The 24123-nt window shown below is 34.4% G+C and overlaps 1 protein-coding gene and 1 long non-coding RNA gene across 17 annotated transcripts in view; one reads left to right on the top strand and one right to left on the bottom strand.

The window, feature by feature from the left end:
- The window catches only part of PNPLA4 (patatin like phospholipase domain containing 4), a 57428-nt gene that overhangs the window by 15985 nt on the left and 17320 nt on the right, over positions 1 to 24123 (bottom strand). For 11 of the 14 annotated variants that reach the window (XM_021410904.1, XM_021410894.1, XM_021410945.1 and 8 more), the window contains 2 exons: positions 23612 to 23764; positions 21213 to 21980 (listed from right to left, as the gene is read on the bottom strand). The exons of 2 other annotated variants lie outside the window; for them this stretch is intronic. In XM_021410904.1, coding sequence (XP_021266579.1) covers positions 21849 to 21980; positions 23612 to 23764 — 285 coding nt within the window. In that variant the 3' untranslated portion in view covers positions 21213 to 21848. Of the gene's footprint in view, positions 1 to 21212; positions 21981 to 23611; positions 23765 to 24123 lie in introns of those variants that run through there. One more of the 14 variants, XM_021410929.1, reaches the window with a different exon arrangement.
- Positions 7117 to 21004, top strand: LOC110405584. 3 transcript variants are annotated; one of them, XR_002443002.1, is made up of 3 exons: positions 7117 to 8020; positions 10548 to 12172; positions 15193 to 21004. It is a non-coding gene; the product is annotated as an uncharacterized LOC110405584 (long non-coding RNA). The 3 variants fall into 3 exon arrangements; XR_002442992.1 differs by having other exon boundaries at positions 7529 to 7814; positions 7895 to 8020; positions 10548 to 21004; XR_002443004.1 differs by having other exon boundaries at positions 7883 to 8020; positions 10548 to 10895; positions 12069 to 21004.

The following is a 24123-nucleotide window of genomic DNA, read 5'->3' as shown; positions in this document are numbered from 1 at the left end:
GAGCAGGGAGTTGTGTATGGGAGGTCTTCAGTAACATTAATACACTTTCATAATGAAACTCCAGTCCCTCTTTCCATCTAAAGATGCTTTAGCAACTGGCTGTTATGATGCATGGGTTGCAGCATCTACCGTTTTGCTGGTTGTGTTTGTGAAAGAAAGTTGATGTGGGTGCTTCTGCTGAACTCAGCCACATTAGAATACATTGCTCCCAGTATGTCTGGGCCCTTAGAGGGATTATCTTACATAGAAAGAAGCTTGGATTAGAAAGCCAATGTAGTATTAGAAAAGAAATTGCCAAGCCAAGATTCTTGCATTTCTACTGCCATTTATGACCTGAACAAACTCAGAAGGATTTTTAAAAACTCTCCTTGACTCTTGTTTTTAAGCTTTGCCATTATTACATTGTAGTAGACTGGGAATATTAAGCCTAAATACTTTTTATGGATTAACTCACCTGAAAACTGTTTATTTTACACAGGAAATTTCAGAGACTGAAAAGGAATTGTGTTGAGGAAAGGAAACTTTCACCACAATCGAAACAGATAATAAGTATTTAATAAAACGTGACATTTCACACAAATGCAAGAAGTTTGGCAGTTTCCTGGAAACTCGTGTTTTCAGGAGCGCGTTAAATGTAATGTTAAATGTTTATACTGGCTAGTAAAAATGTTTCCTTGCAGATCTGAGGGTATCACCTCTAACAATACCACTCTTTGTATTTACCTTTTCTCATTTCTCTTTTAAAGAAAAAAAGAACTCACTGGACAAATACTGAAAAGCACTACCTTTAATTACTTGTCATGAATTTTCTTCTAACCTTAACCTTAAGAAAGTAAATTAAAAAGGGTAAGCTTTGTCTCCCCAGTCACTGCTGGTAAAGCATTTTCAATGTTTGTTTCACAGTGTAACATATAAAATGTTTTCTGATTAATGTAGGACCCAACTATTTTGCAGTTTTATCTCACATGTAAGAATCTGAATTATCTCCTGCTAGATCATTTGTTTCCCAGATTGCTACTGGCTTCTCCACAGGGATACAAGACAGTAATTTAGTTGCTTTATTATTAACACCTGTGGTTTTTCCTGGCTGAGAATATGTTGTGTTCTTGAGAAAGCCATATTAACTTTCAGGTCCTTCCTTTCAGAAACGTACTTAATGTTAGATAAAGGTGAAAGACTGCCAGCACTGGAAAATCTTGATAGTATTTATAAAAGGAAAAGGAAAAAGACAAAATCTGACTGTGGTAGCATAACATTTCATGAATCACACAGCTAATACCCAGTTATGAGTTAACTTTATTCTCTGACATTAAAGCATTTTTTTTTTCAATTTTTAATATCTCTCAAAGGAATTAACAAAAAAGTTAGTGTAATAAGCTCTAACTTCCAGATATATGAACAGATATCTGAGGTTTTATACTGAAGTTTTACACTGCCCCCAGGGAACTCATTAATGTAATTATTTTAAAAACTCATTTTTTCATTTTTTTTAATGGTGGAATTTGGAGATCTAGCTTCTCAAAAGTACGCTTTCTTCTTCATTTCCTCATGATACTTGGAAAGAGGAAAACAAACAAACAAACAAAAGAAAACAATTCTATGAATTACAAGGAGTCAAGGAGCCCTGAGCAAAATATATATATATATATATTTCAACTGACGGAATTACATTTTTAGGTCTTCATAAAATAGAATATAGTTCCTGACAATCCAGATTACTGGTTTACAGATAAATCAAAATAAACATCTACATGATATTGGTTTCATAATTTTACGTTACTGATTGGAATACTACCGTAAGGAATTGAAGCCTTCAGTCTCTTATAGTAAAAAATGCCCATCAGATAATTCCATTTGTGCATCTGTCAAAAAAACCAAAGGTCCTTCCAGAAAGAATCCTGTCTGGGAACCGTAGGCTGTGCACCATGTATCTAAAGACATTCAATATATGTAAGTCAGTGGTTTTACATTTATCTTTAGGATGTTCTCTTCCTTTTTGTCATTCTCCCTTTAATATTTCCTTACTCTTCCTTTCCTCTTTAAGTTTTTTATTCCTATGTGTGAAGTATAGTTTCTGTAGAGATAAAAGTTCATGGCTTGATGCCTCAGTAAAATCTCTATATATTGCAGTAATGTAAGTAAATGGGATTTGAAAGGCATCAGCATTATGCTCTCAAAGTTGGAGTGATTGTCTTGTTCAATGCCAGTCCGAGAACACTGACATAAGTGCCAGAGCAACTAGCTGTTCTTGAAGGTACAATTATATTTCAGACTTATATCCTCCCCCACAGGTTTGTGAAGTTAAGAGCTTATAAACCGAAACCTGCGTAAAAATCTGTGGCTTCATTACTGAACTGATTTCTCGGTGGGAATAGAAAAAAACACAAAGTTTTTTCTTTGCACTAGCTGCCTTTAGATATCTGTGTGGATTTTAAAGTTTTGATATTGATCTATAAAGGATAAAATTGTTCTGTTTCTGTCTATCTAATAAATTTCCTCAATTTAACAGGGAATAGAGTATTTCCAGGCAAGAGGGCTGCCATCAATGTACTTCTCCAACTTCAATGCAGAAGAGAGCAATGGAAATGAGGATGGAAAGAGAGAGGTGAAGATGAAGAGAGAATTAAGAGATGTTTTAACTCCGTAATAGCTTGATTCATACTGCACACTGTGGTGCTTTCTGAAATGCAGAATTCTACTTTGATAAGATGAGGAAGATTTGCAGCTTTCCATTTCTTATGCAAGTGCTATACAGCATGAGGAAAAAATATGTTCATTACAGCATTTTTGAGATTGGTTGAGATCTGGTCATGTGTGTTGAGACTCCTCTGAACATGTGTGAAGGACTGGCATAGCTAAATCTCAAAAGCACATACGTGATTAGTGAAACTATGGATTTTTCACATTTCAGTATATCCAGGACTAGAACACTGAGCTGCTGTGTTGGCTTTTGGCAGAAGTATTTTGATGCATCAGGTAAGGATGCATGCAGCCTGACAGAATTTAATGTTGCTATCCTGCTTGGTTTGTTTGTTAAGCATTTAACTACTATTTGGATCTCTCCATGCTAGATTAAAGAAAAGAAATCCCAGGAAGAATAAGTTGTCTATATATACTGTAGACTCCCCTCAGTAGATCAAACAAAATATCTTATGGACTCAACTGGATAACCTGGCCGCATCTTCTTTGATTATAATGGCATCTCAAAGAGTTTCAAGCTTTTTCCACTCATACACTAACAGTATGGAAGCGTCCAGAATTTGGAAGAACATTTCATTGCAGAGTTAAAATCATCTCTGTATGTAGACACACCCAGGAGAACAGGGAACTACTAGCAGGTTCCACGTTCCTATACAAAGATAGTCCGAAATTCCTGATCTCCAACTATTCAGATTAATCCAGAAGTTTAAAAAAGCTAATGACCTGTGTTTCAAAAGTAATTAGCTTGTTATTTATTAGTAAGACACAATACTGTAATCTGAGATTAGCTTGCTTCATACCCAACTAGCTCTAAATTCAACCTGCAAGCTGCAGATCCATTACTGATCTACAGTGCTGGCAATTTCATCCGTACCATGTTATTAAGAGGAACAGTGCAAAAAATTTTGTCTCCAAATCCAATCGAAAAGATCCACACAAAAATTTTTCAACACATAGTGGTTACTAAAGAGATGTATGAACATGGAAAATACTCTTGTATTGCTGGAATTTCCTCTCTTGGCCAGAAGAATTAGGAACAGCTAAATAATTAAACTAAGCTAGTAGTTTTTGTCAAATGAGCCTACATACTCTTTCCATGTTTCTCCTGTCATTCATCTCATTTCCCTCCTAATTGTGACGGTAGGGTGCCATTGAATTATTTGCTTTTAGTGTGTATTTCATTTTTGATCATGTTTTGTTCTGGTAACTAGTAGAAAGGATCCTGTAGTGTCTTTAACTTTCTAGTAGGCTAAACAACACATTTCTACACAGACACCCAGCAGGAGTTTACATAGCTTGCACTATTTGGGCAAACTGTAGATTTTCTCTCAGACTTTCAGAAGGAGCCACTGGATGTAAAACAGCCTTTGCATGTTTCTCAGTTTGTGCTAGTTCTCTCCTATCTTGTACAACTGATCAGAAAACACAGAGAAATCCTGAGGTCATGTGCACTATTCTCATGTGGTTCTTGACACAGGCTTGTCCCAGCTTTCCCAAAGGTTCCCAATCTGCCCAGAGGATCTGCTTTGCTACTCTTACCATTGAAGTTTTCTATAATTTTTGTAGATGAAATTTATGCTGAATTAACCTAAATGATAAACTAGATGCAACTTACCTTATTTGTTTAAGGTATGCTAAGGAGACGCTTGCTTTAAGCAGTTGTATATTGTACAGTAGCTACCTTGGAGTAGTAGTTGAACTACAAGGCATCATTTTTTTTCATACAGCTATATTCATCTGCATTTTTATAGACATTCATAAAATGCTTGATTGCTCTTCATAGATAAATACTTCCAAATAGGGATTGGTGAAAAGCTATTACTCTTTGAAATTGTTTACTTCTGCCCTCATGTTGTTATTCATTTTCATTGCTTCCATAGAAATTGGCACAAAATTTATTTTCTCATCTCTTGGTGATGCCGTTATAATTTTTCAAAACTGATCGTGTATTTGTTTTTCATTTAGAAATTGTTTAACTATGCCACTCCTCCAGACTACAACCACAGAGACATGCAGTTAAACTCTTAATTCTCCCATTTAGCATAGAGAAAATGACGCTGCTAACAGAGAAAATACAGCCTACTAGAGAAATATATTCATATTTTTCCAGTCCTGTAGGATAATAATCTGCTGGAATCTAGGCCTTTTAAATATGTATTGTCTCTATTATAGTCCTAAAACCAATCATCATTTCAGCAGATAATTAAAAAGATATTTTTAGATAAATTAATATTTCTAACTTCCCTGACATCATAGCTCAAGCTGGTAATAAGAAACAACCCAGGACTGACAGAAGTCTAAATGTGATTGTACTTATATGTTGGTATATCTCTGATATTTTATTAGAGCTGATTCTTATTTTCATCTCCATGAGGTGGTCCCGAAAAAGGTCTACACATCAATCCTCCAGTCTATATCGAAGTTATGCGCTACTTTCTAGAGGAGGAGGTTAGAAGGTCATTGTCCAGTTATTAACTTAAGTTTCAGAGTTTAAAATTCTTTGCAGATGGTTATTTAACATGCAGGAAGAATATAAAATATTTAAAGATTCATGTCTCTGCAGTGCTGGAGAGTAAAATCACTTTTTTTTTTTTTTTTTTACAATGACATTTTAATAGCTTCTATTGTATGTCATATGGTAAAATTTTTTAGATTTGATCTTATTTAAGCTCTTCATTATTTCAAATCCTTCACCATGTTTTCTTGATAAGCAGTTTCACTCACATAGATACTCTGCAGTAAGTACAAAAGTCTTCTGATTTGTCTTCATGAAAGTGTTCATGCCACATATACGTCACTCCTATCCATTCTTTTCAAACATCTTTACCACACAGCAATAGACTTAAGCACATGCTTATTGTTAAATTTTTTTGGTTAGCTGAAACTCAAAGCACTGGCAGGATTTCATTTTGTTATGAATTTTGTCTGGTATTTGAAAGAAATATATATATATTTTCCTTGTGTATCATTAACACATAAAGCAATTACAATAATAATTTCTTAATGACTTATTTAGTTACAATTGTAGTTAATTTTTTTTGTTTGCTGCACACTTACTTAGCCAATAAACCAATGCTTATTTAAAACCTGAAATTTTGTGTTATAGTTCAGTACTATTGTAATTACCTGTAATCAAAACCAGGATAAACTATAGAAAATCCATTGGATCAAATACTGAATAGAATATAGAGTAACTTTAACACTATCAGATTAAATACATTACTATTCTGGAATAATAACAACAGAAAACTCGTGTTTATTCTGATACGGAATAAAGGTATGTGTGAATCACAGACCATATCCTTGATTTTGATCAGTTTTCTTTGCATCTGTCATTTAGTATTGAAATTGATATCTTAAAGGGCTTTTATCACTTTCGTTCAAAATATCACATATAAAAATAGTGTTCTATGAGGCCTTACAGAAACAGGAAATTCAAAGAATTTTGCTCTTCTTTCATTTTTCTCTTCACCCTGTTAAAAACAGATGACTGACAAAACTTACATCCAATTTATTTGATATTCTTGTATGTATTCTTTGTATTATTCTCATATCTGTATTATCTAACATATTCAATAATGTTGGTAATAAATACATATATTTATCTGCAAAACAAAATAAGGTAACACTTAGCGTAGTTTAAATAGTATACTATTTTTAAACAATTAGATCAGGGAATAAGACTTTGTTTTCTCTTTTTTTTTTTTAGTTGTTTATTTCCTTTGTGCATTTAATTAGATACTTGATGTTTCTAGAAAACATTTTTTGCTCTATTTCAATTTTAATTTTACTTAATCAATTCATAACAACAGTAGATTCTATACCTGCAAATGTGCGTTTAAATAGACCACATTTTTTTCTAAAACATATGTTTGAATGAATGTAAATCAGAAGATTGGAATTATTTAAGAAGTAGATAATAGTAATAAAATGATTAGAGTATACAGTTAGGAATATAAGATCAGCTTAGCAAACCTCTCTAAAAAAAAGTCATCATCTAGGAAACATCATAGATCATGCTGACCTTAAAGTCAAATCTTTTGTTTCTAGCCTAAACGCTATCTAATGAATAGGGCACAGAATACACCTGTGCCCCTTCAGAATACAGTGACTCTGCAAAGCTACATGACATTTCAAGTTGTCAAAGAGCTGAGAGTTACTTCCCAGCAGCACATGTGGAGTAGTAGTCTTGTATATGTAGATAAGTCAGAGGAGCAGAAGGAAAGGCATTTGATTTTAGTGCTTTATAAAATGGGTTTAAGGAATCTTAACTACCATCTTAAAAAAAAAAAAAAAGAAAGAAATTTTTTTTTAAAAAAGAGAGGTAGCTATATGCTGAAAGCAGAGGTCAGAGTAGAAATGAAGGCATAGTCTTTCATAGTGAGAATGATTACTCATTGCAGCAGTTAACCACTGAGTTTGTAGATGCTCTTCTTCTCAAAACCTTCAAATCAAAACTGGCTATTTCCATGGAAGTTATCCTAAATCAAATCCAGGCATTCACATCAGTAGGCAGGAGAGAGGGATGAAACCAAGATTTAATAAAACCCAGGGGTAATGGTGCGGGATGAAATTTAATAGGAGCTGCAAGGAAGTTAGCTGATCTCGTGGTCCTATGTGAATTGCAAAGGTATACGTTAGGATGGTAACCTCATTGCCTTCTTTGACACTTCATGGGTTTTAGCAGCTAATGTTTATGTATGCTGGACTGCATGGTGATTATTAGACACTCAGTATCACTTCAGCAAAGAGAAATAATGTTTATTCTGAAAAACCTTTGCAGTATGTTATTTTTCTAGCTACAAAGATAGAGCAAAGTCATATTCATGTAGCTGGTGCTAGTGGCAACAGGGCTTTAAGAGCGTCAGAGACAGGTGTCTGTTGAAAACTTTGCTGTATTACATCATCACAGCTGTTAACAATTATTTTTTTTGTTGTTAAGGTGGGCTGCTTTGACTAAACTCACCACACATAACTGATTCTCCTCCTCCTAGCTGTCTGAAGAAAAATCTCAGAATGGAAAAACAGTCACAATAGAGTTAAGTTTGAAACTACAGCATTAGAAGCTGATCTATTGCAATGTCCAGGATGTGCAATGGCAGAAAGGGAAATAAGTGAGTAAAACCACAAGAACCTCCCCCCTAGAAACAAGGTTAAAAACATGTTTTTTGGAGAACTTCAATTTACTTTTCAGCTAGGCGCTGACAGCTGTGGTACTAGCAGTCTCATCTGAGTTTTTAAAACCATTCAGTAAGGAATCCTCCCAAAACGATGAAGACTGGCATATTACTTATGATATCTTACCTTGTTAACGTTATAGGTAAGTAGGTTTTTTTGCTGTTGTTTTGTTGTTAGCTTTTTAAAAAGAAAAAAAAAAAACACAAAACTTTTATTTATTCCAGAATATTTCAAAACCAAACTGATCAAGAAAGGCAATGCTAATATTTAATCAGGGATGAAAGTTCCAAAAATAAAAATTCTATCTGACTAACATACATTTTAGAAAGAAAAAATGGAGGTTCTCTTTTATGTGTTAAGAATCTGTGCTGACATTTTTATGCTTAGGTCAATAAGTCAACAGGTTTTTAGTGTAAGTGGATCTTGGAATGTTTTCAAAACTGAGTTAACTTACACTAACAAGCATAAAAGGAAAATAAAACCTAATATTTGGGATTATTTTTTTAATTTTTGTATGATATGATGAAAATGCAAAAGATATTTCAGATACAAGCCATTTTTTCTTCTCACAGAGTTTATTTCCTTCATTGATTAAGATGAGAATGGTTTTCCGTGGGTTTTGGAATATTGCAATCAATGTGATGGAGGAATTTTTTAAGTTATTTGTTTTATACTTAAATGAAGAAAGTAGCCCAGAAAGGTCCTGTACTCCTATGGATTATATACATTTTAAAATGTGTTCCGTGTTAGAGCTCAGAAAACCAAATCCCCTTAAAGTACAACACATTTATTTCTGAACATACATTTCTTACATGTCTTCTAATGACAAAAAGTCTAGTAAATATAATATATAAAAAAGAGGTATTCAACTATTTTAAAACATTTTTTCTAATATTTTTTAAAAGCATTTGTTGTCTGTGTTTTGTAATGACTTTCCAATTTTTTATACTCAGTATAAAAAATTCATATGTATATTTGCATATGACAAATTGCTTCATTTCAAAGCAATTCCTTAAATATAAGATCATTTATAACGGAAATCTGGTTTCACCTCCTCAGAATGAAAATGATTCACTTCACAGAATTTTTATGTATTTTTCTGAACATGAGAAATACTTTTATAGTAGATGAGTAAATAAATTGTTTTATCTGTTTAAATCTTTATTATGGTGTTAAAATCAAGCTTTACTTTAAACTATTATTTATGTTAATTGACTAGAAAGGGAGAGTAGGGTTAAATGTTGGAGTTCCAATGTGATTATTTAAAGTTTAAATAACTGCCTTTGAAGCAGACAGGTCTCGTGATCTGTCAGTTAAAATTTTGGGTATTTTAGGATGAGACTCAAATGGAGAAAAAGTTTGGTCATGTAAGTTGCTAGAAATTGTGAGATGTCACTGCTAGCTGATCGGAAATGGGTATCAAATATTATTGTTATTCACAAAAATTTCTCAGTATTTGTCATGGATCCAGAGGAGTCTCACTAGTTCAGAGGATGATCAGAGGGCTGGAGCACCTCTCCCGTGTAGAAAGGCTGAGGTAGTTGGGCTTGTTTAGCCTGGAGAAGAGAATGTTCCAGGGAAACCTCACTGTGGCCTTTCAAGACATAAAGAGAGCTTATAACAAAGATCAAGATTTTTTTACCAGGGCCTCTAGTGACAGGTCGAGGGGACACAATTACTCTGAAAGAAGGTAGATCTAATTGAACATAAGGAAGAAACATTGATAAGGGTGATCAACAGGCACCAAAACAGGTTGCTTAGAGAAATTGTGGATGTCCCATCTCTGGAATCATTCAAGGCCAGACTGGATGTTGCCCTGGGCAGCCTGATCTGGAGAGTGGCAGCCCTGCCCACAGCACATAGTTGGAACTAGATATCCTTAAGGTCCCTTCCAACCCTCTGGGAGAGGGAATATTTAAGTGTACTATCAGCTTAACCTTCTGAATTCTTTCCATTTAATACCTAAGTTGTGTTGACTTGTTCATTGAAATCTTACTTCAATTAATAGGTGGTTTCTTTTGTTGTTGTTTTTTACTTTTGGGTTTTGTTTTTTACTTTACCTGCTCAAGGCATAGCAATAGATGTGTTCAGGCATACTTCCAGTCCTTTATGTTATTGTTGCCTGAACAGCAGGTATATATAACAAATCTCACTCAAAATATCTGTCATCTATGGATACATCATCCTTCTGCATTAGCTCTATTTGGTTATTTTCTGTGCACACAGCACTCATAAAGTCTTACTGCATATAGACTTAAAGAATAAAAATTAAAAAATAAGAAAAAAAGAAAAAAACAGCAAAGGACCTACATACAATGTCAGGAATTAATGAAGCTGAAAAATTATGGAAATTTAAGTCTTGTACTGACATGGCACAGAAACAAAGGTTTTTGCATTGTATAAAAATACCAAAAGTAGTGAATATGAGTAAACTTGAATATTCTTATATTTATCTTACTACAAGAATATATATATACCAATACGTTATTGCAAAAGTTTTTTACTGCTGTATTTATCTTTTATTTGTACTTGTTTTCAATTATTCCTGCACAAAACAAGTTGCAATCAAATATTTAAATAATGATGTACTGGGCTAATAAGAAGAATATTACTAGAACATCAACCTTAGTTTTTAATATAGGTGATTATTAATTAATTATTAATTACAGCTAGCATTGGGCCAGAGCTCTTCGTTTTGCAATACCCCGAAGATGCCAGCGTGCTGCTTAATTCCACTGTGTGGATGCTGTGTGTCTTTGAATATCCCAAGGAAGAGAATGAGGAGCCAGTTGTATACTGGAGGAAGGGCCCCAGCTGTGACAATCAGCAGAGTCTTCGGTCAAGTTCAGGAGCAGGCAGGCCACACATACACATTACCAAGGACGTATTCAGGGGATTCTCTATCTTAAAACTGAGCAATGTTGACAAGAATGACAGCAACTCATATTTCTGTGATGTGATACTAACCCAGAAAACCCAGGGCAAATGCGGAAACGGCACCAAGCTGACAGTACACGGTAAGAAGTATCTGATAGTCAAAGAAAGTGTGTTAATATACGCAAGGTGAGTTAAATATTCCAACAGTTTTACTGATTTCTACTCTATCACTCAGTGCTGAGAGAAGAAGGATGGGGGAAAAAGCAGTCTACAGTTATGAGCTGAGGATCTGAATGTGGGCAATAAAACATTGATTCAATAATTCATATATTATATATATTAAATATTTATATAGTATTTTAGTTAATCTTCTATATTAATATATACATCATATATTTGGAATATTAAATATTTTTCTCAATATTATCCACAGACATTTACTGAAACTTTACTTCGCTCCATACAAAATAAAAGATCCATGACGTTCATTTTCATCATTTTCCTCAGACCTTGTATGCCAATGATACTGTTTTGAAGTATGCAGTCTCTGCTTTGACCTCCAGTTACTGAAAAATTAATAGTAAATTAAGTAGTGTGGGCGGTTTTAGAAAGTGTGTGTGAAAGTAGGGATACATGGGAGCAAGAGATTCTTTCCACATAATTCCAAAATCATTTTCAGCACTTCATAACTCTTCTCCTAGCCTCTATTTATATGAACTATTTCTGTAATCCTGAAGGGGACTGTGACCTCAGTGATTGAGGTAGATAGTTTTAGAGGAGCCAAGTTTTTTGCTTGTAGACTTGCAGGCATATCTGACAAGCGTATGCTAAAGGCTGCAAAGCATCTCTGTGTTTCTTGATTTCACTTTATATATGATAATTGCCCAATGCAGTTCTTCTGAGTCCCTAAAGAAAAACAGCTGTCAATGAAATTCTTCTGACTTTCACACCATAAGAATATGTTTGATTGATTTATTTTAAAAAACGAGAAAATTTTTCATCATAACTTAAGTATGTGCGATATAATAAAGAAGTTTTTGGATCTATCACCTTTAGTACACTGTGAAATTTGTTTACTATTCATTTTATAATTAGATCACAGCAGTTTAAAAAATTCGTCACTGAAGTAGAAAGAAGACAATAGTTCTTCCATGAGAAGTTTAACCTTTAAGTCTGGAAAAAGAGAGTGAAATAAAATGTGATAAAGACAACTACGCTGACTTGTCAGTCCTCACTAATCCTTCATATTAAATCATATCAGAAAAGCAACTACTTATTTTTCAGATACTTAATTTTCTTCCTCTTCATTTCAGATTTCATATGCAAAGAATGTATAAGATCAGAACCGACCTGGTGGTGTTGGTTCCTTCTTCTTGGATACACTCTCTTTGTCACCACAGTTATCATAGCTTTTGGTGTAAGTAATAACTTCAGAAATAAATACTACGGACCTAAAGATGGGTAGCATTTTTTGATTGAAAGATACTATAAGTAAATGAAAGAAAGATGATCATGAAGCTATGGCAAAGTAAAAAAAAAAAAAAATCTGTCTCTTTTCTGTTAACTAAAAATTTAGAGATAGAACCCCCTGCGTTTGCATGTTTTGAGGGTATGACCATAAAAGAAAGCTCTGGCAGTGGAGATACTTAGAAAAATAAAAACTGCTATTTTCAGAGCTTTCTGACCACTGAGAAGCTATTCTTTATGTTGCTGGATGACCTAGAGTTATTATTTTCACCTGGAAATAAGAGAAATAGAAAAAAATAATCTTTTAAATGATTCACCGTTCAAAACACATCCCACTTCTTCCATGCTTTTGGGCTCCAGCTCCTAATTTCTTGAGCTCCACTGGGCATACATTAATGTCTGCTTATGTTTTATTTTATATACATTCTAGCCAACCAAACAGTCATGCCAGGGCTTTATGCCTTCTCCCACTCACCAGTTGGTCTGGGTGCCCACCTGACATTTCCTTAGCCAGCAGTGCATCACATTGACAACTTGAAAATACTTTTCAAGAGAAGAAAACATTTTTTGACACAAAATTGTCTAAGCCCAAGTGATTTCTTATACTTCCCAAGATATTTTAGAAATCTTTTTCCCTTTCCTAGTTGTGGCTCTGTTCCCTATCTCATAATCATTTTAATCAACCACTTCTTATGGATCCAAATACTAAAAAGATAGCTTTCAAATAATAGTTCTATCTTGGTCGTATTTGGGAATACACTTTATGTGACAGAAACCATTTGGAAGGAAATAAATCTAAGCTATGCCATAACATGATGCAAATTAGAATCTCTGTCTCTGAAGGTATGGACAGTACTAAAATGGGCTCTAGTTGTAATTACACAGTCCTTAATTGCAAGCGTATAAAATCATAATTTATGAGACCTAAAAAATTCCTTGTTCATCACCAGTAACCTTTCCCATCCAAAAACAATACTGTGGAGTCCCTTAGAAGTTAACAGATGCAGGCTAAATTGGACCAAGAGGCAATAGGTAACTAACTTGCCAGGTTTTCTCAGCTTGCACAGTTAAAAGGGCCATTTAAGTGTTACTGAGTCTAGCGTTATAGCAACAGCTCCCTCTCTGCTGATTTCATTATCAAAAGATGCAGCGCCACTGATACGTTACAAGACCTACAGACATTTACGGTATCTGATTGCCCTTCTGGGTTAAGTAAGGTTTGGGTTTTGTTTTCTTTGGAAACCAGTTGTTAAGTGCTGTTACTTCAAAGCCACATCAAAATCAGAAATGCTCACACAGTTCAGGCAGTAGGTGACAAGGGATACGTATTTAAGAAGACAGAGAAAAATCAAGTAAGAGAGGTGGTAAACAAACAACATTTGCTAAGATACAATAGCAGTAGAAGCCTGTCAAAATGCACTTTCACATCTGAATATACAAAAAGAGCCAACTGAATCTTTCCTAAAATGAGTCACCATGAGTAAAATTACTGGTAGCAAAATGTACCAGGTCTGGCAGGGATGAAGTTAACTTTCTTCATTGAGTAAACTCAATGGAGAATTGAGCTCATACAGTGCTACATTTTGGATTTGTAGTTAAAACAGTATCAATAGCATACCAGTATACTGGCTGCACAGCACTGGCATGGCATTAAGTCATTTTCCATTTCTGAATCTGCTTCCCCAGAGAGGTGGCTGGGGGTGATTAAGAGGCTGGGAGGGAATGCAGCCAGGATGCTTGGCCACAGCTGTTAAAGGGGATATTCCATGCCACATAACATTGTGTTCATCAATAAAATCAGGGGTAGAGGAAGAACAAAGGGTTTTTGTTGGCCAACAAGATGACCATTGCTTACTGACTGGCTGTGCATCGGTCTGATGGAGGGAGGTGGTGAGTGATTTCCCCTGTTTCATTTAGGACTTCTTGGTTGTTGTTTTTTTCTTCCTCATTCCTTCACCTATCAAACTGTCTTTACCTTGACCCAGGAGGTTTCTCTTTTTTGTTCTTCTTGTCCTCTCCCCTGTCCTGCTGGGGAGGGGGTGGTGAGTGAGCAGCTCTGTGAGTGTTTGGCTGCTGGCCAGGGTCAAGGCAGCACAGCAGCTAAAGAGAAAGACACTGACATTTTTGAAGTTAGGGAGTCTATAACTTCTTACAGGTCATTTCTTCACTAAATGACAAATGTGCTGTATCATGAAAATGTGTATAGTGTCAAAATCAGAGCGTGAAATAATGACAGAGGTACTAGATCACTCAAAAGCCCCTTGGCTTTTTGACACTTCTAGGCCACTGCTTAAATTTGGTATGTCAGGGTTGGCTGAGCCCCTCAGGTACCTTCTGGAAGGAGCTGCTATCAGAGGAAGAAGTCTGACTTGTATTTTCTTAGCTTAAATTTCTCTTATATTTCTTCTTACTTCTGTCAAACTTTTTTCTGCGCTTCAAAATCAAGACTAGGGCATAGCAACATGTTATTCCCATGAAACCTGCACAACAATTGTGCATATTTTATGTGGAAGCCATTAGAGCTATCAGTTCTGGATTCTCCCCAGAAGAAGATATCCATCCCATCAACTCTCCAAAAAGATCATTTAAGCTACATAAGAATACAGGAAAAAATTTTAAAACCCCTCTTTCTCTCTAAAAAAACTTTGTGTTTAAATAAAGTAAAAAAATTTATGCACCTTAAAAAATAGTACCATGCATTGAAGAAAAACCAAATGAAAACACTGATATACAGTCAGACTCACATTCTGCCTGTAAAAAGATAAGAATTACCCTTATTCCACAACCTGTAAACATTAGTTTTTCTGTATTTCATTGTGACTGTGATACACATTGTAACATTACGAGCAATTCAGAATTAATACTCATTAGTATCTTAGTGACATTAGGAATATATTCTCTAAAAATGGGGAATCTGATGGAAAAACATTTTAATAGCTTAACAATATATCTTTTGGAATATTGCAACAGATTCATCAGTACTGTAAAAAGTGCAAGAATGATTCAAGAAATACAGATAGCAGCACTACCCTGCCAAGTGAATGGATTTATGATAAGCCATCCAAACCTGTTAATAATGGGTCTAACCAAGAATACGAAGATATGTCACTAATAAGAACTTTCAGTCACATTGAAAGGAAAGTGATATGAAAAACAAGCCTCACAGTTGTAACCATAAAGCTATGAGCATGTGAATGATGTGTACTACTTCAGGATACAGAGGAAACATACGCACGAGTCATACTGTAAACCTGGAATCTTCTTTGTTCAAGATTTTTTTCATCTATTCATGTATTTACTTCAAAACTAATGAAATTAACACTCTGTGCAGCTACAAATGCAATGATATTTAGTATGCACAGCTACCACAAAAGTACTGTAAAAGCTAAAGGTATTCAAACTTAAATGCCAAGAAAGCTGATCATATATGCTGAATTTCTTTTTTTTTTTTCTATTTCAAACTCAAAGAAACATCTGTTATTTTGTTTTTATCTGGGTTAAGATAGCTTGTTTGTCTTATAAAAACAATGGCAAATTCTATACTACAGTATTTGCCCACTGCTGAGATAAATTTTAAAAAAGATTTTGTCATAGATGAATTTCTCATGTGCTCCTGATGTACTGACCTTATTTCCAGCTCCTTATCCTGCCCTCATGTTGATACATCCCTGCAGCTTCTTCCCCTTTCAGTTGTGTAGCCAGCTATGCCACTCATATAACGCACATTCGTACTTGCTTCTCTCAACAGAATTAAAATACTGAATGTTTTTAATAGTTATAATTTCAGAAGAAAACATAATAATTACTGGTGAAGAGCTTGTCTTTGCTGTTCTCGTGGCATATCTAAGATTATAATGTAAGGTATTTGGATTAAAAATATCTCTAAAACTTGTTTTAATGTACTTAGAATGCTTTTGGAGTCCATGTAAATAGCAACAATAGAATTAAACTTAATAGAAAGAGTTTATCATAATTTGCATAATAATTAAGTGCTCAGAGGAAGTGTTGCCTTGGAATAGTTATATACATGTGACTTGAGAGAGGTTAATACTTCGACAAACTCTATTTGAGTTATTGACATTTTTTTCCCTCAGACAATTACATATCACAATCTGAGTACTGTGTATCAAGTTTTTTTTAACACTGAAAATATACATTATGAAAGGAAAATGTTCATAGGCTAAAATGCCAAAGATTATAGACTTATACATTAACTATGCAGTAATTACAAAGCAAAGAGTAAGCTTTTTTTACTTTTTTACTCAAAGGGGCAACAAGTCATAGTTAATATTCAAGGCTGTACATTATGACATGGATGCACGTTGCTAGTGAAATTCAGCTAAAGCTTTATCGGTACTGTATTTTTCTAAAATATATTTGCCTGTTCTATAAGTAAAAAAAGTAATAAAAATAATCTTTAAAACTGACGTCACTATTTGACTCCTTTTGTTGAAAGAACTTTCTCTAAGTGAATCAGAAGTAAAGTGTGACTTCCAGAAGGACAGACAAACAATGCTTGTGCAGTTGGAGAGGAGGAGGGCAACCATGAAGTCAAGAAAAAATCATATTTTCTTAAATTTGGATAGCAGGAACTAAATAATGGTCTTCCTCACTTCTCTACTCAAACTGGGTTCTGAGTGCATCTTCAGGTTTCCAGATTCAGAAATTCAAGCTCTAACTGGGGTTGAAAATACATAAATTTCCAGAGAAACTAGCTCTTCAGATGCACCTCAGATTTCCTATTTTAAAAATCTTTAAAAAATCCTGTTGATTATAATACATGACTAACCTCTTTGTTTTAAAGTTATTTTTTTTAGTTGGCTTACATACTAAGGGATTAAATACAGGGATCGTTTATACATCTTACATGTAGCTTTAGAGAAGATCCCTTACGAGGATCCATCTGAAAGGAAGATGCAGTTCTGTGAAGGCATTCAGTGAACCAAAATTACCTTCAAGAAGCGCAAAGACGTTAATGCATTCAGTAGAACCTTCCATCTCTTGCATTTTGGCAAAAATAACAATAATTCATTCTTAATCTAGCAGACATAACTGCAAGGCAGATGCCTTTTAAGGCGTCTCATTCAGATAACACATATACTAGAATGGGGCTGTTTTCTTTCTGTGTTACAGTGCTGCTTCCATTTTAGATCAGTGGTCCTTCAAAACTGTCAGCACAATGTTTACACTTTTTCACATGCTTCTTAGAAACACCAGAGGTATTTCTATGTAAAGTTTCCAAATAAGTTGGACATAGTGTTCAAGTCAGAAAGGTTAAATATTCCAAAGTTTTGAGGGTCTGAAAACAAATAATAGGACATATGTGTAACAGCACAAGCATAGTAAAACACCCAAATCATTATTTGCTACGTTGCAGTCAGCAAGGTTGTGGAAATTTTAGGTCACTGGGACTGAATTCAGAATTAGTTTAGAGCACAAGCAATTTTTAGTACCAGATCTATGAAATACTACATTTTCTAATTTATATATTTTTAAACACACATATTGTAGCATAAGTAATGTTAACATTTATATGAAATTCTGATTCTACAGTAAATTAAAGAATCAGAGAACTATTGCTTAGAGGAGACCTCTACAGCTCATTTGGTCCAATCTCTCCTCAAGCAAAGCCTCCTAAGAGCAGGTTGTCCATGTCCATACCCAAGTGACTTTTGAAGTTGCCCTCCCTGGGCAACTCTAGCCTCTTCCAGTGCTCCGGTATCTGTACAGCACAGAAGTGCTTCCTAATGGTCAGAGAGAACTGCTGTGTTCCAGCTTGTGCCCACTGCCTCTTGTCCTGACACTGAGCAACACTAAGAAGAGCTTGGATTCATCTTTTTCATTCCTTCTCACCAGCTATTTATACACATTTGAGATCCTCATGGACTTTCTCTCCTTGCTGGGCTAAACAGATCCAGAACTCAGCCTCACCACATAAGTAAGATGTCCCAGTCCTTTAATGATTTTTGTGTCCCCGAAGTGGGCTCTCTGTACTGTCTGTATCTTGACTGCAATAACTTAGCAGCAGCATAAAGGTAGAAAATAGATATGAGTTTTGGCAAGTTTGATTTCCTTCAACCATTTAAGATACTAATGATGTATTTTCTTAAAAAGCTAAACAGCCTATTTATGTAGTAAGCCTAACAGAAGGCAAAATTCTAGCAAGCACAAATTATGCTTCCGGCCGTACAAGGACTTCACTTAAAACACCTCTAACAGCAAATGAACAACAGAATCTATTTAAGAAATATTCTTAAAATTCAAAAATCTTATATGTTTGACTTTGTATTGACAGAAGAGATCCAAATTCAATTCTAATTAATTTACCTAGCATTTCTTTGAAGAGGAGAAAGAGAACTCCCTATTACCTTAGACTTTTGTGATAAACGTTAATAAGGTGGTCAGAATCCTTTCTCACTATAACAGATTTATGATGCTCTACCAGAAAACTCCTGCTATTAGCCAGCAAAATTCGCCAGGAAATGCCAAACTATGGAACTTGCAGCATGGTTTAAAACAAAGCAAAAACCAAACACACACACAAATACAACAAACTAAAGTAAATGTCCTTCACGTAGAAAAGCCAATATTCACTTCTTGAAAACACGACTGTTGATAATAGGAAACAAAGTTCAAGAGGCTCTCATTTTATTAGATGTTTCCCTTTTTAACAGAAAATATTTAAACAATAAAGATGTATACGAGTTGTCCAGTAAGCCCATACGCAGAAGAGATAAAATACAGAACAAAGGAGTAGGTTAGGAACACAATCAGCCTTATTTATGTACAACTGAGAGAGCTAGAAGGGGAGTGCAAAGAATTGGCACTACTACAGATGAAGAGAGGTGGGTAAGAAAGTATTTGAAAGGGATCAGATTGTTTGCCATAAAACCAATGGACCTGAAGGTACTTTAGCCCTTCTAACCTAGAAACAGCTTCTGCAAACATTTCTAGGTTATCTCTTACCTGTGTAGTGGCAAACACCGTGCACATTCTGCAAAAATGGAAGCAATATTCACCAAATTCATATGGACTTTCCTATTCTGAATTATTTTCAGCAACAGAAATTATTATTTTATAAGAGATATTAAAAGTCTTGAGTTTCACACAGATAAATAGAAGGCAATTGTAACCAATCCACACAATCTTGGAGACTAAAACAGGAAGAAAATAAATTTGTATTTTATAAGGTATGCCACTATTGTAAAAGTACTACTTTATTTGGAAAAACAAAAGATTTTCTTAAAGCAGCATCTGAAATTTTCAAGGTGGTACAGCCTGTGCACTGGGGAAGGAGGAAATAAAATGGGTGGTTTTCACAAAATTGGAACGCACAGAAGTAGATGATTTCCTCTATGAAACAAAGAGATTACATCTATTCTCCTGATTTAAAATGGCAAATACTTCCCTAAAAGGCTAACTGGTCAATAAACATTTTATTTCAAAGACTCAAACATTGTTGGCTGAGAATAAAACATTTCTGAACGTGCTTCGCTATGCTTCACTATAACCAAATTAGCAGCCTTAAGACAGTAAGCTTGTACTGTTTTGCTTTTGGTGGGTCATCTGCAATAAGAAAAAAAATATTAAATGGTGCTAAATGAAAAATCTCTGAGTCTTGCCATTCTCATTCAACTTTAATACTCTAAGATAAAAAAAAATCCTCCTATTATCATAATAAACATTTCTACACCTTTCCTCTGCATTACTATGATTTTATTCCCTATGAAAAGTATTATGTTATCATAAACATCTGAAGGTCAGTTTCTAAAGCACTGAACATTGCCTGGGGCACTCAGAACTTGGTAAACAGGATATGGCATATACTCCTGCAGGTGGCATTATGCATGCAGAAAGAAGTCAGGTTTTCATAAAGTAAACAGCGCATCAAACTGCAACACACCATGCTCAAAAGCAATATACATTATCAAGAATTGAGCTTTCCATTTAATAATATTAAAAGGCAACTCTTACAAAACTGCATCCAGGTAAACAAGCTTTGTATAGATTTGCTAAATATACATGGCTCCATGACTGCTCAGGAAGCTGTAGTGCTGGTTCTGCTACTTCTGAAAGCTCGTGAATAGCTCCAAGCCCTCGAAAATGCTATGTGAAAAAGAAGATTCTGCCATAATACCAAAATAAGTATTGAAATTGAACTACAAACTTAGGCTATAGCAGACCAGTTTGCAATAATCTTTTAATAGCATTATTCGCTATTTCTATTTATGTTAAAAGTTCTCATCTGTGTGAATAAGGATGAACAAGTAAGCCACAAGTGCCTTTGTACCACAAAAGTATTTCAGCTCTACCTGTAGAAATGCTGTCCTACATATCTGGAGTCCTGCTGGAAATTATACCCTTTTTTCACTGCATACACAACCTCATGCATCTAAAAGTGTTGACGCATCTAAAAATGCTGATGCAAAGCATTATTATTTATTCACTCTAGCAAAAGCAGCTAACAGATGAATTCAATCCTGCCACATGAATCCTATCCTCATATTACCTACATATGAATATTAAACTGTTACTTACAGTAAGAGACATTCAAACAGCTACAAAATATTACACATGCATGTTTAACTGTAATTCTCACCTACCTAGATTTTCAATTATTTTGGAGGAGTGCTATACATACTTCAATCTCAATTTTTTGTAAGCATTAAGAACTCATCTTAAGAAGTACACTTAACAAACAAACACTTCGATTTTAAGTAGTTGTTGAATTTAGAATTTAAGCATTAGGACTGAAATTTTTGAACCTGCATTTAAGGAAATCACTGCAAGGTGAATGGTAAAAGAACAACATCTGTGTCAGAGTTACTACCTGCCGACTTACTTCTTTCCAACGACTGTATCAGGTTGTTATAAAACATTTATTTTTAAACAAAGCGTTCTAAGAAATTTATAAATAAGCTCTTCACGAAAGTTTCAAGAAAATAAATTTATTCCGTTTTAGCAGCGTAAGGAAACACAAAAATAACTACTCTTCTTTATAAGATATTTTAATGAACAAAACACCACAATTCTGTTAAAAAAGTTTCAAATAGTATTTCTAATTTAGGAAGTGCATTCACTGAGAACCACAAGAACTTATAATGTTTTAAAAAAATAAACGTATCAGAGGTGAAAGTGCAAATGTCTTATTTCTTGTGGCTAGTGCTAAGAGTTCAGATCCTTTAAAACACTTTAAGAAGGAAATTAAACTATCAATACTGCAAACACTCAATGAGTATGCACAACTACTATGTTAAGTGAGGAATACAGACTAAAATTTTTCATGGTACAGCAATGATTAGTCTCTGAAATAATACTGGAAAAGACTTTCAAAATTTCTACAATCATGGTAACACAAGCTTTTACAATTGCCAACATAAAGTCCATTTCTGAAGCACAATGGATCTAAAATTGAATCTTCTCAAACAAGCCAACCACTAGGCAAGCACAGTTCTCAATCCGACAAGTTTATCAGGTCTTCTGAATGGAGTCTCTACGTTCTTGGCAGATGACGATGGGATTTTTATTTCAATAAACAGAAATTGTGATAACAATCTCTTAGATTTGAGGCAGAATGCCTATAGCTGTGTTTTGAAAGCCATCAGGTTTTATTTTTTATGTTTTGCCTATTCAAACCAATTTTCTTTTAGCAAAAAATGTACAGCATCATCAAATCCATTTTGGTACAGTGATTCCATTTTCTCCTGGTTTGGTGGGAACATAGCTTGATTAAGTCTTACTAGGTTGGCCAAAGACAACTGCAAAAGAGAGAGGTGCTAGAAATTAATTTATTAAACCAACTTATCTTAGACTTGTCTGTTGTTACGTGTTCTGTCACCTGTTTAGGTTAGCATATGTAAAAACTGTCAATGCTAGTAAATCACGTATGTTCAGGCACACTGCTGAAAATCAAGGCAAACTTGTACAAATAGTCTGAGTATGCTCCAGTAAATTCACAGCCTCTAAGACAAGCTGACTGTAAAACTGCCCAGAGTTTCTGAAATGTTTTAAGTACAGAAGCACACCAGTAACTGCCTGAGACAGCGGTAGCTGACACATACTATACTTCTGCAAGGAAGTATTTTTACCACTTCCTAGTGCAATTAATCACATTTTAGCCACATACTTTATTTATGTATATTTTTCAATACAATGCCAAAATAATCTTTGTTATTTGAAACAAGTATTCAAATTCTGACACCAACAGAGGGAGGACGTTCAAAATGAAAACACCGTTCTCATTCCAATCCACAAACAGACATAGACAACTGTTCCTTTTATGTATGATGTTGCTGAAAGAGAATCATTCTTAGTTCACATTTTTGCAGCTCTAAAAGCCGAAAATAGTTCAAAAAGAATAGTTTAAAACGCTGCCTGAGATTTTACATAAGACTGCATTTGGATGATCGTAGAAGCAATGCAATTCTGCAATTTATTCTCAGAATTATTCCACTCATCAACTCATTTTCTTCCTCTAGATGCAGTGGATATTGGACATAAACAATAATCAAGAAATGCAAAAAAAGTTATTTATCTTACTGAAAATAAATTTATAAACTCATACTTTATGATCATTTACCATGTACTACAATGCTGTGAAAGACTACAAAGATTTACAAATTGGTCCAATTTAGAACATTAAAGAACACTAATTTTACCCAATTTAAGAAAACATATTAAACACAGTTTAAGTGAAACTTTAGAAGTGTAGCAACTATTGCTAACCAGTTTTTTTTTCCTTTCTGTTTCTTTGACAGCAATGATAGATCTACTGCTATTCAGTATTTTCTTTCATCATGACAAAGGATGCAATGGTGTAGTAAAAGTTTGCGAGAAAGTCTAAACAGACAGAAATGTTAACAATGAAAAGGTCATAAAAATCAGTGTTGGCTTACATAAACATTTCTATAACATCTAACAAAATTTTTGGAAAAGTGTTGCAGTCTCGAGTTTTAAAATCTTAACATGAACTCAATCGAGCAATTAAGTGTCAAGTCATTGGATACAGTTTCAAATGTAGAACTTAAATACCTATTTTAAACTCAGAGCAGCTAATCTTAGTAAGTACGAACAGATGTGACAGTTTCCCTCTCGGGTATTTTACGGGAGTAGCTGATATGTATAGCCAGCCTATGTTATTTAAATTGAATAGCCTGTGACATACTTGCTCTATTTTGTACTAGATACATGCCTTTCAACCTTTCTGGCCGAATTTTTACAATAGTTTTCTTTCCTTTGTGTCTAAGGAAAAGTTTACATTTCAAAACAGAAAATGCAAAAAACATTACATAAAGAAAATTATACACAAAAAATAAACACTTAAAAATAAGCATGAACTGCTCAACTACCTTTTCTTCTTCTGAAGTTAATAAATAAACAAGCATCTCACCATTATATCTTGTTTTGCAAATTTAACATACAGATCCACACGTCCTTTATCTTGTGGACAGATATCTAATCGACCACTGAAAGGAGAAATCGTAATTGTTCGTCCAAAAGGCAAGATAGGAAGGCCATTGGTAATGCCACCATCAACCCACTTCTACTGCAAAATAAAATTTCCAAAATAGCTTAAGTACAACATGATAATAACTGAACGCTTTATCTTTTCTGTCCCTGCCTCTTCTACAACACTCTCAAGGAAATCTAGAAGTTTTATTCTCAATGAATAGGCAACTTTAACAGGCCTTGAAATCTAAGAACCAACAATGTATACAGTGTTCAATTTATGAGCATTTGACAAAGCTGAAACATATTCATACGCTTCCCAGACATTTAAATCGAATAAGTCCTGTTTAGTTGATCTATTAACAAAACATTCTAGAGAGTTTAAAAATATCTATTTTTTATAGGATATCTATCTTTATCTATGGATAAAGGAAAAGGTAAGATCATTACTAT

The sequence above is a fragment of the Numida meleagris genome, chromosome 1, assembly GCF_002078875.1.
Source record: "Numida meleagris isolate 19003 breed g44 Domestic line chromosome 1, NumMel1.0, whole genome shotgun sequence".
NCBI lineage: Eukaryota > Metazoa > Chordata > Aves > Galliformes > Numididae > Numida > Numida meleagris.
Note: the sequence above shows the minus strand (reverse complement) of the source record. Positions and strands in the feature narration are given on the sequence as shown.